This window comes from Protopterus annectens, chromosome 11.part0 (genome assembly GCF_019279795.1).
Source record: "Protopterus annectens isolate FY-2018-M chromosome 11.part0, PAN1.0, whole genome shotgun sequence".
NCBI lineage: Eukaryota > Metazoa > Chordata > Ceratodontiformes > Protopteridae > Protopterus > Protopterus annectens.
The window spans coordinates 1374613502-1374627727 of NC_056745.1; the positions used below are offsets into that span (position 1 = coordinate 1374613502).

At 37.5% G+C, this 14226-nt stretch overlaps 1 protein-coding gene across 1 annotated transcript in view; it reads left to right on the forward strand.

The window, feature by feature from the left end:
* Positions 1-14226, forward strand: part of LOC122815075 — a 3014144-nt gene that overhangs the window by 887621 nt on the left and 2112297 nt on the right. The window contains exons 54-55 of the mRNA XM_044087319.1: positions 3097-3168; positions 5786-5824. Of these exons, the coding sequence (XP_043943254.1) occupies positions 3097-3168; positions 5786-5824 (111 nt within the window). The remainder of the gene's footprint in view (positions 1-3096; positions 3169-5785; positions 5825-14226) is intronic.

Below are 14226 nucleotides of genomic sequence, written 5' to 3' on the forward strand. Positions count from 1 at the left end.
TGCTTTCATATGAATCTGATGTGCAACACTTCCCATCCCTGCTTCAATACACTGTACAGAATATTTAACTTATGCATACCCCCCAAAAAACTTTATGTTTTCTGTAATTTGAATCAATTCATCCTTCTTTACTTCTTCAAAATAACCCCATCTCAGCACATTGTAAGTAATCCTTCATCACTTAATACCCATCCCCTTCACAAACATTTCCAGTTTTTTTGCATAAACATATTTCACAAAAACGAGACTGAATTTTAACTTTACTTCTACATTCTATTCTTAAACAAAACATTTCAGTTGAAGTTTTGTATCAAAATGCTATTTAGCATTTAAGGTTCATAGATTACTACTGGGTTAACTGCACTTGATTGTTGTTTAAGCCTAGCCAATTAACCCATGTGATTACCCCATTATGCCAACCTTCATTTACATTTTCAGATATAGCTAACTGCATAATACCCCAATATTCATTCGGGATTATGTCATTAATGAGCACACTCCAATGCTGACTTCCATGTTTGCTAGAAATCAGTTATCCTGATTCTTCATCTGATATGCTTTTATACATAAAGCAGCTGTTATTCTTCCTTGTGGAGGATTCAGCGCTTGCTTAACGTGCACTTCTAAGACAAAAACAAAACACATGATAGACACTTTTCCCTTTTATACACAATCCTTACTCTTTCCAAAGCAAAACAAAAACTTATCACCCTGCTGTTTGTAATTAAAACCTCATAGGTAACCAGATTACCACTGTCATTCAATAATAAGCAATATAACATTTTTTGAAAGCAAGCACTGTTTTCAAGTTACTCAAATTTCACCTGTTGCACCACTCTACCTTTTCTTTGACATATCCTAACACAGCTTCCCAGTTCTCTTCTTCCATTACTTGTTAGCAAAGCATAATATATAGTGTTGGGAAGTGATCCTTAACTTCTCTAAATGAGGATTTACTTTAGGTCATCTCAAGCTAAGATAATCTACACAAGCCATGCTATGCCCTTACTTATAAATCAGACAACACAGAATAATAGTCTTACTACCTTGGTCATATGTTGGTCAAAGGTCAGGTGATTGTCTACATATGTTCCTAGATCCCTGACTACTGGATCACCTCTTAGGGGTGTCATTAATGGAGTAATAGGCACCTTAATGCATTTCTTGGCATTGGGTTTTAATCCATGGCTTTGGCAGCAGTCATTTGTCTATGTTAGACCCTCTTGTAAGATGTTTGTGTCATGGGTGGAATCTTTAATAGCTCACAATTTGCAGCCATCTGCAAACTTGGTCAGCCAAAGGCCCTTGAAATTAGCCTTTATCTCCAAGAAGCAGATACCAAATAGAAGTGGTCTCAGCATGGAGCCTTGAGGTACCCCACTGGTGACCTGTCTTTTAGTGGAGGTGGTATAACTGGTCCTGACTTCCTGAGTCCTGTCTGTGAGTTAGCAGGCAATCCAGTGAGTTATGCAGGGGTTTATGCTCAGGTCAGCGAGTTTGTCAACTATACCCAAGTGAGGTATTGTATCAAACACCTCAGCAAGGTCCAGAAAGATAGTATGTACTGTTTTCCCCTCATCCATTGTCTTGGTGACTTTCTTAAAAAAGTCTACAAGGTGTAGTAGGCACGATCTTCCCTTGATATAGCCAAACTGGGTTGTGTCTAGTGTTTGAAGGATGCCCATGTCTTTAGTGATGATTTCCATGATAATTTGTTCCATGGATTTGCATATTAGACTACTCAAACTAATAGGTCTGCAGTTTCAGGGATTCTATGATGGTCCAACTTTGTGAAATAGGATAACCATTGTAGTCCTCTATTATTGTGGTTTTGAGGCCATATTTAAAAATGACTCAAGTGGTCCTGATAGGTCATGTTTCAAGCTATTTAGGAGGGATCCTGGTGTATAGTTTCGGCTCATTGAGGCTATGTTGTTGAGCTTAGTGAGTGCCACCAGGACCTGATCCCTGTCAGTAGTTGTAATTGTCATTTCTGTTGCAGGCATTAAAAATCCAAACCCACGCACTTATGTAACATGCACACACACACACACACACACACACACACACACACACACACACACACACACACACACACACACACACACACACACACACACACACACACACATATATGTACCCTTGATCTTCCTCTTTTAATATCTCCAGCACTCTGGAAAGAGTGCTTTCAATGAATTTGTCAAGCAATGCCAATTTGACAGAGAGATATAAATTTGTAAATATCTATCTATATATAGGTTGCCTAGCATGGATTGAGTTTTAGTTAACTTGACCTTTGTATTGTCAACACACTTTGGTCAACATGTACAGATAGTTGTCAGATGTGTGAGACTGACAGTCCCCAGGGTAGGCGCTGTAACATATTAATGTGTTTTTGTTGACGTAAGTGTGTCAACATTAAGCATGTCAACATCTATGTGACTTGCCTAATAATAGTAGATTTATATATTACCATCCATTACTGAATGGCAAGTAAATTAACACAATTGTTTGATCACCAACTGATCGAAAAAAACAAAACAAAAAAAAAAAACAAAAAAAACTTTGTGAAACAATTCTTTTTTGCATGGGAGAGGGGAAAACCCCTGCTCCCCTTTACCCCTTGGTAATATTATATACCAGCTCTGAAACTGCAATACAGTGGGGAAAGGACAAATTCCCCAATCTCCACTATACCGCAATCTCACATTGACAAAATACCTGGAAGATGTGATCAGCTGATTTTTGATCTGCTGTACCAGGTTTTTGTCCATTTGACTAGTGGTACTTTTGACCAAATGTTGTTATTCCATATATATTAGACACAGTACAGTATAATGACATCTTATTTGTATGATGCATACACATTTAGTAAAGTGTTTTTATCCACTATTGTTTATTTATTCCTCTAACATGCTTAAAGTTTTTTTTATCCATCATTATTTGCTTATTCCTCTAACATATTTGATTTTAAAATATTTGATTTTACAGGTAACAACATCAAATTATTTTGCCATTTTTAATGTTGGATAAATTTGTGATAAGCCAGCTGAGAGTGCTCTAATAATTTACAGTTCGTATTAAAATATCTTATAGGGAGAGCCAGGTGAAGCAGTGATGTCGAATTACAAAGGAGAGAAAGGAGACAACGGCACTCCAGGACCAATAGTAAGTACTGAATAAACGACCATTGCAAAGACTGCTGGATGTAAATATTTTCTGCAGTGTTAAAATATAGCAAATATTACTCAGACTAAAAGCAATATAATTCATATTAGTTCACATATGCTTTCTTAATAATACAAAACTAAAATGTCAGTAACAAAGACTGTTTTGTGTGGCAGCACCTACGGATATGACGGTCTTTCATAGCGTTATCATGCATTAAGCTCATGATCTACAGTGGGTTTTCAACAGAAACATTTGTAGAAAGTAGTATTGTTTCACCTTAAATGCTCTTGAAGAGTCTTTGATAGTGTGTAGAATGGTCTCAACAGTATTTTAGAAAACTGAAACATTGTGACGGGGAAGAAACTGAACATATACAAGCATTGCCACTGACTTGCAGGTTTGTGACTAACATATAAACATCTTACTTATTCAGAAGTTGCAACTGTTTGATTTTTTTTTTTTATTTTCTAATTTTTCACTACTTTATTGCCCTGTTACTTCTTCAATCCATTTCAGGGTTGTGAGGTGTACACTATTCCAGCAATGAACACACCCTTGGTGCAGAAGCAATTTCTGGATGTGGTATCAGTGCATTGTAGGATGCTAAATCTTTTTCCTGGAGTTTTATAATATAACCACACTTCCATAATTGTGCATGTTCTCTGTAAGACATTTCTGAACCTTTAATCTTCACTCATCCTAAGACCTGAACAATGGCATAAACCAAGATATTTGAGATGCATATTACAATCATTATGTCACAGATAAATGTACGGGCACAAAAATACAGTCACAATCACATAAAAATTTATGAAAGTAAACTTGTGAAAGAATAATAATGTTCTCCACATGCAAACAACTTCAAAAACACCAGAAAATAATATATTATATATCAGATAAACTCTATGTATAAAAACAAATAAAATATAGGCCCTTCCTATACTCAGAAGTAATAGTCAAAGTAGATTTTATGGTGGCTGCATAGATACTTTGAGGTACTTTATCAAGCATGTCAGGGTTCAAGATGGCTCCCTTTGGCCTTAAAAAATAAGTCAATCAATCAGTGCATATAGTCCGCCTACACATTCTGTAATACAAGCAGATCCCTCCCATTCCTGTCTGACTAGTGCTCTCTAATTTTGTAATTTAGTCAGAGGAGCCTTGACATACTGGAAAGGAACACCTCAATCACCAAGGGACAAAGCCCAATAGTATGATATGTCTCCTATCCGGTTTTCAAGCTTCTTCTTAACTCAGCTTTGTCAGTTGCACAAGGGCTATGTCAGGTTCCAACATGCATAAAAGAATCAGGGCTTCATCCTTTTCTGTGAAACTGCTTAGACCCTAATGATAAAAGCCATACTCTTCACTTATTTACTTGACATAATGGAAACATCACTCCCATTTACCGTTGTTACCTTAAATAACAGGTGCAGTATTCATAGTGCCTTTCCTTAACAGTTATATCCTCAACCTCAAGAGCGTGTGTCCTTAGCCTAAATGACTAATACAGAACTTCATCAGCACCCAACACTAAATCATGCTGTGGTTAACCAGAAAATAAGAATTTGCACCAGGATTTACACAGACCTGGAATTCTCTGGTTTTGCACAAGGTACAAAGACCCTAAGGTATATAAAATGTCAGTGAAGAGAGAAACTGTGCACACAACTGTGAAACAGGGAATTAACTTCTCCACCCCAGCATCAATGTTCCTCAGTCAGCAGCTCATTGTAGTTCAATCCCCCAGGGTCCACAAATGTGCACTTTAGAGAAGCAAAAAAAGTCCTTCTAATGGGACAATTTTCCGTGAATCTACAATGCATTGCATATGCCCATAATTATATGTGCTAGCTGCCTGCAAAAATATGTATGTCTAAATATATATATATATATATATATATACATATATATATATATATATATATATATATATATATATACATATATATATATATATATATTTATATATATATATATATATATATATATATATATATATATATATATATATGCATATATATGGTTTGCCTTTGTAACATCGCAGCCCAGTTCATTGACTCTGGAGAGACAAAAACATTGTAACTGTAGAAGCACAAAGTCCTGGAACATCATGTTTCCTCTCTGGGAAAGTAACCACTTGGTAACCAATGAAAAAAGCACAACCATAAATTACAACCATCAAAGTGGGGGGCTTTCCCCCCCACCCCCCTACTTAAATATATTAACTCCTACAGTGGAAAAAGGACAAAGGTCACCATGGTGGCCAAGTGGCTACTTTCCCTATTCCCTATTCATATCATCAAAATGTTCCCCTCTTCTTCAGGTTAAATGCATTTCCAACTGCATTACTTCTTTTACTTGAGAAGAGCATGAGCGGAATATCAGAAGTGGTATATTTTACCTGCACTTTCCTGAATTAAACTTTTCTGCAATCTGTGTCATTTTTATGTCAGGTTATTAATAATATTTAATTTCTTACAAAAAACTACCCAGTCCAAACTACCCTTCTTTCTGATACATGTACTAAATTTGCAATGCTTAATGTATTTTACAGATTATTTAAAATAATAACATATTTCTATTTGCTGTTGCTTTTATTCCTGTCTTACAGGGTCCTGAAGGTCGGCCTGGACCACCTGGTGATGCAATGGTATGCATTTGTTTTTTTCCTCACTGAAACATAACTAATATTTGTAAAGCTCTTTTATCAACATACAGCTGCCCCCAGTGCATCTTCTGAATTGCCCAGTCTAATTTTGTTTCTCCCTAAGACTTATTTTGTTATGGTTGGGACCAACAAGAAGATCAAGGCATCCTGGGACATCATCACACAGCTACCATTACAGTATTTTAACCTATTTATTTCCCTGCCCTCTGCACAAGTCTGTTATCCTGAGGGTGAGACATGCAGTGGGTGTCAACAATGAACTAACCCTCACTTCCACAGATAGTTGATATCAGCAAGACACCATCCTCAGGCAGCACTTTGTGGTTGTTTCTTGGATATCAAATCATGTCATGTGTGTGCCTTACCCCCTGGATGGCTTATCCAGCATCCCAGGCACCTTAGGTGATAAACTCAGGTCACCTGGGACATAGTCAGGGTTTTATCCCTGTATGTCATAGTGCTAGCCAGAAACATAACTATTTTGAAATTAATTCTACATGATATTAAAACAGACATGTGCAAAAAAAATTGCATTTTTGGTATAAGTGGACAGCAGCCATTTACTTAATGTAAGCTGAAAGTGACATGTGGTTAAAATAGTGTAGTTTATATTTTTTTAGTGATGATCAAAGCATATAGTTTTTAGATAATACTGCTGAAAAGAACATTTCCAAAATGTACGCTTTTCTTTTCTTAGTAAGTGATAGCAATCCAGTGCATACCTCTTAGTTGTCCAGATTTTTGCCTCTTATTTTTGGTATATTTCTCATAAAATTTGTAATTTTCTGGCTACTAATTAAGTTGGTTACACTCTGTGCTTTATAAGTGTACTCTGTCTGCAGCTCATTTTATTTCTAACTTAATTTATAATGATGACCCTTGAGAGAATTTAGCTGCATTTGTAGTTACTTCACTACTTGTATCAATTTTAAATCACAGCAGGTTCAGGGGTTATGTCTGGCCCACAGTGGGTGGTCATTGTAAAGGGCATACAGTCCAAGGAGTTTGGTCACAGTCAGAGGCCAGACTGTACATCAACATTCTAGAGGTGGGAGGCGGGAGCAGTTCTTGAACTACATGCTAGAAAACCCTACTTGAAGGTGCTCTTGTCATCTACATTGACAGCTTTGCATGGTTTGGTATATAAATAAGCAGAGAGGCATTCACCCCTACCCTCTTTACTGAAGAGTGATGACAGCATGAGAACGGTTAGAACCATGAACTGCTTTATGATAGCCAACCATATTGCTAGACAGACCATTTCCCTTATAGATCAGGTCAGGCATTGTTTACTCATGTCACATGTGTGGCCTCCAACCACTCAGTCTTCCATTGATGGGGTAGCCCTGCCATAACATATTTACATCAGTAACAGATGTTATATGTAGAAAACTCTTCTACCTCAATCTTCCCCCAGAAGAATATCCCAGGGATGCTACCATTCAGAAACTGTCACTAGAAATCCTTCACACATCCCCCATTTCCCCATATTTTGACATTAATTCAGAAAACTAGGTGTGTGCATGTCCCAGATCATTCTCATAGCCCTAGATTGACCTTAACAAGTTTTGTTGCCTATTTACTGTGAAATGGAAATCAAAATGTAAACCAGCTGTACTTGAAGTAGTGAATATTATAACAGAGATAAAGAACAGGAAGTGGAATCTTTACAAAAGTTAGGAGTAAATTACATAGAAAAAATGGAAATTGTTGGAACAATACATGCAGAAAAATGTGATGTATAATATTTGTAAATGTGAACTTGTTAATATGGTTTGATTACTTGTATACATATATAAATTTGCCTTTGTCACAAGTGAAAATTATTCAATAACGGTCTATAAAAAAAAGACAAGTTTGGTTCCCTCTGTTTTAACCTCATCATCTAGTGAAGCCTCTATCTCTGGGTCTTACCAGTGTCCTCCTGCAGACCCACCTGCCAGGTGTCACCTCATCCTTTGTTCTATATGCCTAACCACATAGTTTCTCCAGTTCCATTAATGGACAATGGCTCTTCTTTTCCAGAGACCCATTACTAGAAAGATCTACAAATGCCAGTGGGCACAGTTTTTTATTTGGATTACTTCATAAGGTTTGCTCCTTTTCATTGCTCTAGTGGCCACAGTTTTAGATAAGTCTATAACAATTTGTTGAAGGTTCACTTCCACGAACCTTTGTTTATTGACCCAAAATCACCGAATGTTCAGTTCCACGAATGTTCACACCAAAAGACAACAATTATAAAGCTCACAAGACTGTTGTGGGGTAAGGGGGGGGGGTTAGGACATACTCATTAGTATTAGCATGACACTGCATCAGCACCTTTGAACTCCTCATTGCCTCTGGATGCAGGATGGATTGAGCCCTAGGAGGTTAAAGTGGCTCTGGTACACCCAGTGAAAGTAAAAAGGAGCTGGTGGCAACTAATAATTAGCTGCAGCACCTCCTTTTTCCTTGCATTAATGTAGATATCATCTAAGGGAATGTTTCTGTTGGTAGAGTATTAGGAGTAAAAGGGAAGGGGCTAGTAGTTGGGGACAGTATGCATTCATTTACTCAATGAAACAATCTCCAAATGTTACATTTTGTGAACCAGAATGTCAATTTTCAAAGTGGCAAATGGTCGGAATGTCATACAAAACACCGAATGCGACATTTCCGACCACTCTACCACCTAAACAAGTGCTACCATGGGTCAAAAAGGGGGGGGGGTGTTGTGCGTTTTGCAAATTTACACTTCGCAATCATGAGAATCTGCTGCACTGCTTTCGCACATTTTCCGGACAGCCATCCACCAGCCAGTCAAATGAATGTACACCACTGGGGACAGCTTCACATGCTGGGCTGGACAAAGGCCTTCAAGGTTAGTCCTGTTGATCAAGGAGGAAGGCCCAATTTGACGCATATATAACTTTATAGTAAGAACATAACTTATTTGTTGCACATAAGCTGGAAATAAAAATTCAGCCTCTGGTTAGTGATGGTCAGCAATAGTTTGTGAGAGATTAAACAGGTGAAACTAGCTGATAGAGCTTAGGACAGTTTGTTGAGGATGCCCAAGGTATGAGATGGACTAGTTCAGATGCCATTATCTTTTTATAAGCATTTTCTCTGAGCTGAATAGGGATATTTGTTTAACATTTTAGAAGAATTAGGATTTGTGGTATGGTTTATACCAGTGCATAATAAAATTTAAACTACTGATTAATGGTGCATTGACAAACATAGTTAGTGAAGAATGAGGTGAGACAAGACTGCCCTCCATTGCAAATTTGTTTCTTTTAATTATTAAGGTCTTGTCACAGAAGGCCAAGTGATTCCTGGAGGGGACTGAAGATAACTGGATATTATTCATACTTTTTGTAGATTGACTGAGTGTTGATTTTGAACAGTTAGACCCTACCCTCCTGGGATTGTAGAAAATGTTCAAGTTCTTTAGGGCTGAGGTGGGTCTTGAATATGATTGAAAGAAGACATTTCAGATTAGGGCAGAGAAAGTCAAGGACCTGTTCTTCTGAAAGGTTGTCATGAAATATTTTTGTATTTGGGCATTTGCAACATGGGAAGAATCAGTTGACGAAAACTATTTGGAGTTGTAGCAGCAGTAACCTCAGTTACTTGTGTAGATATGATGAGGAGTCTATGCTAGCTGGCTGAATAAATATTGTTCAAGTGATGATCATACCCAATGTTTTTATTTATTATACCATTTGCTTTTGAATTATAAGAATAAATAAGTGAGCAAGATATAAACCTCATGGGTTTACTATCGAAATTACAAAACTCACTCATTTGAGTAATGACTTACTTGGGAAAAAACATTGAAAATAGAAACATCATGTATGGAAAATAATGAAAGCGGTAATGTCATCTCATCAATATTCGACATTATTGACATTACCCAACTTATCTTGTCTTCCAGTGATTTCCAGGTAATGTTTTACAGGGGGGCAAGACCCCTGCTAATTATATATACAAACTTTGAGATAGCACTACAGTGAGAAAAAGGGTACATCTTCCGATCCCCTCTGTAGTGCGATCTCCAAGCAGAAGGTCGACCTGACAACAGTGAATGCACACTAGCATTTGCTGTTATGGAGTTGAACATATTTGGTTCGGAGTTACATGAACTTGAAAACAGCCTTTCCACCACCCAAGTTTGCGTAACTGCCATTAAAAATTTTGATAGTCAACCACTTTGTGTGATAAAATTATGTGTGTGAGTAAGAGGAATAAGATGAGGAAGGAAAGGGTGAGACCCCTGGGTCCTTATGCAACCCACAGTATCTAATTTCTAGAATTTATTGTAATCCAGCATACCCAATATTTAAAACCTGCAATACACTTGCAGTCATGAACCAGTTTAAGTACTAAATCCGATTCAGCATGAATTATATGTTGAAAGCTGGTTTGTGCTATGGGGAGGGTGGAAATACAGGATAACTATTACGTTGTCGAAACTTTAAAACTTCAAACACTACAAGATTGAACTTGTATGTTCAAAGTTTTATAATTTTGAACAACAAAAAAAAATAAAAAAGAAGAAACATAAAGTAACTCTTGTAAGCAGGGGAGCAAGCCCCCCCACACCCCCACTCTTTAAATATATCAGCTCCGAGATTGCACTACAGTACAGTAAAGGGAAATCTTTCCTTGCTTGCAAGAGTTTATTTCTGTCCTTTTTGTTTTTTTTTATTGTTTTTTACTGAATTGAAGTTCTGAAACTTCGAACATAAGGTTTCGACCTTATGGTGTTTGGAATTTCAGAACTTCGATAATGTAATAGGAACCTGGAAATACAAAATTGTAAAGTTGGTGTCTCTGACTTTATATCTTATTATAATGACAAATACATGATGAACTTTCTAGCATCATGACCAATCTAGAGCTGAGGGGCTGAGGATAGAACAATTGAAAGCTGTTATTAAAAGTTGCTTGATAGAGGAGGAATGTCATGGAAAGTTATGTTAATGATGTAGCAATGCATGTGATTGTCAGAGACTTTCTAACAGGAAGAATTTAAGAAAATAAAGCAGATTTATAGGACCTGCACAATAAGTAAGATTACATAACATGGGGGAAGGAAAATGCTGGTAATGTGGTGATTGTGATGCAGGATTGTTACACATGATTTAGGAGTGTCCAGTAATTAATCAGATTCAGGATAATTGTATTAAAGACATGGAACAGATTTTTAATAAAAAGATTACTAAACATGAATAATTTGTGATCTGAGAGAAAAGGAGATTGAGATCTGTGCTGAAAACATAAAGACCAAATAGTCTTCTTATGGTGATGGAAAAGAGGTAGATCGTGAAGTGCAAGAAATGAGGGGAAACATTTCAGAATTCAGAAAGCTGACAGGATGCAGAAGAAGGGTGTGGAACAAGTGGAGCAATGTACTAAGCAGATATCAAGGGTTTAAGGTTGGTTGAGTCAGGGGATGTTTTTAGTGGTGATGTTATACTAACAAAATTTAACGCTATGCAATACATTGATTGTACTTGTTTTGCTATATCATTTTGTTTTTGAAAATATGCTGTTTACCATTTGAGAGCTGTTATTGTAGCACTTAGCTTAACCTATTGAACTGAATGAGTATTTTTAACTTGTTTTCTAAGTTTACTTAAAAAAATACAGTTTGCCCATTTAGCAAATATTTGACACACTAACTAAATGTTTCTGTACATCAGCGAATTGCTGGGTGCACTCTCTTTTAATTTTATAGTGTGACTTACATGAAGACTTATTTCTTATGCTTCATAAGTTTATATTAGGCTATTAGTCTGCAGATTATTGTAAGCCTAGTCAATAATCAGAGGTCAGAATCAAACACATAGTTTTGAGGTAAAGACTTTAATCATTATGTCACCACACACACACACACACACACACACACACACACACACACACACACACACACACACACACACACACACACACACACATTGTGATTTATTTAAATAAACAGCCATTATTTATTTATTTTTTGGAGCTGACATTGTTTTTTTTTATTTTTGCAACAGATCCCTTCCCAAGACTATTGTGGTGTCTGTGTTGATGACATTGCTCAACTGGCAATTTTTTTTGAGGTGTTACCTAGTTATTGGATATGCTGGAAAAACGGCTGGATGTTTATGGAATGAAGGACACAATGACATTTACTTCTCAGAAGTCAAGGCCAATATCAGTGGTCTCTGGCTGACTAAATTTGTAGATGATTGCAAATTAGGAGCTGTCATTGAATCTCACACTGACACAAATGTTCTCCAGGAAGGGCCGACACAGACAAACAACTGGTGGCAGAAACATGGATTAAAAGTAAATGCCAATAAATGCATAATAGTATTCTTTGGGAAGTTATCCATCCCCGGTAACTATCATATTGACAACACACCCCATAGAGTTGACCCAGTAGTCAGGGACTTAGGGACACACATAGATAGTGATTTAGCCTTTGATCATCATGTGTCTACAGTAGTCAGGAAATCATTCCATGTTACGCAACTTGTATATGGCATCTAAGTCCAAGGAAGTCATTGTTACACTGTATTTGGCATTCATTAGACCTATCATTGAGTACAGTTCCCCCTTTGGTATGGACCTAACCAGGGATATCCAGCAACTGGAATGTCCACAGAGGTTCCTCACTAAAAGAATACAAAGCGTAAGTAATATGTCCTATGCTAACCACCTCAAGGCCATATCCCTGTATTCTGTCTCCTACAGGCTTTTGAGTTGACATCTATGCCTGGCATACAGGACATCATCAGTCTCCACTCTAATGGACCTCCTGCATATCCACAAAACAACCAGCACCAGAATTACCCATTCCAAAGACTTAACCTTTGCCTGTGATATAAATAGGACATGCTGGAAAGACAGGTATGTATTCCAGAGACTACCCCATCTATGGAAGAGGCTCCCCATCCATGTAAAGCAGAGTTCCTCCCTAACCCAATTCAAGTGCAACTTGGACAATTGGATGGGAAACTGGAAATTCATCCTTGGTTTGGCACCTATGTCTCTAATGGACACAGCTAACATGTAAATGGATCATATCCCAGGCCCATGGTTACACTTATCAAGGGCATCAGAACTTGTCAGAGATTTGGAATGTATGGCTAGGCTTAAAAAGACCCTTGTGGTTGTTGGCCTAGTAAACACCTATGAACCTATGAAGTAATCAGGAATGTCTGGGAAGATAAGAAGTAACCTTTAACAATGGACTCTGCATCCCTAAGGCTAGCTGGCTCTAAGGTTAGCTTTCAAAAGACAAATTTCAAAATGGTAACTAAATCATGCTTATGTCTCTGAAATATCTAAAGAGCTGCATAACAAGACCTGCTAATAAGGATGGCTACTGCAGTTACAAGACTAATATTAAGACAGGTCAATGTAGATTCAGAGAGACAAGTAAACGAGTACACATCAGTAATAGGAGGCAATACATGCACTGCTATAGAAAGAAGTATGTAGAGAATCACAGGCTAAAGAACATGTGCATAAAATGGACAGGGAATGGCTGCTAGGAGCAGATTTGGTATTGAAATACAAGATTAATAGCAGGACAAATACATAGACTGCTGTTGACATGGTAAGATAGAATAATAACTGAGGACTAGTGCAAGTATGCATAAAGGTCTAAGAAAACAAAATGAGTTGTGGTTAGAGGCTTGAACAACAGGGAGATGTGCTAAGATTTAGAAATAATGATATGCAGTGGATTGCAATACATTCGTATGAAACATTATGAAAAAACAGGAAGGGCAGAAAAGAGAATGAGGGAGATGGGAACAGAGGCCAAGGAGGTGGAGTTTCAATATTTATCGAAGACATACGCCCCTCCAGTCTGATCAAACAGTATGATGCACAGGAGACACTCTAATTGCAGTTAATTGTTGACAAAACAACTATTCAAATCATAGCTAGCTACAGACCCCCCGCCATGGCTTAGGACTCCCACTCCACCTATCTGAACTTACTTGAATCTATCAAGAGTCAACTCTCTACCCTGATCCTAGGTGACTTTAACTACCCAACTGTACAGTGGAAGACCTATTGTAGCCCAAACATGAAAGCCCAGAGATTCCTCAACTTTGTCAATGCCAATGCATTGGATCAGCTGGTCGACACCCCCCAAGAATTGAAAATATCCTGGACTTACAAGCTGGGGACTGTCTTAAATTCCCCTAGTGATGTGAACATCTTCCAAGAGGCCCATACACAAACTAATGACTGGTGCCAGAAGGATGGCATCCAACTGAATGCCATGAAATGCATCATTATCCCCTTTGGGAAAATGGTGTCCCCACTAATTATCACATTAATAATAATGTACTAAGCACACAATCAGTTGTGACACACTTGGGCACCTATGTTGA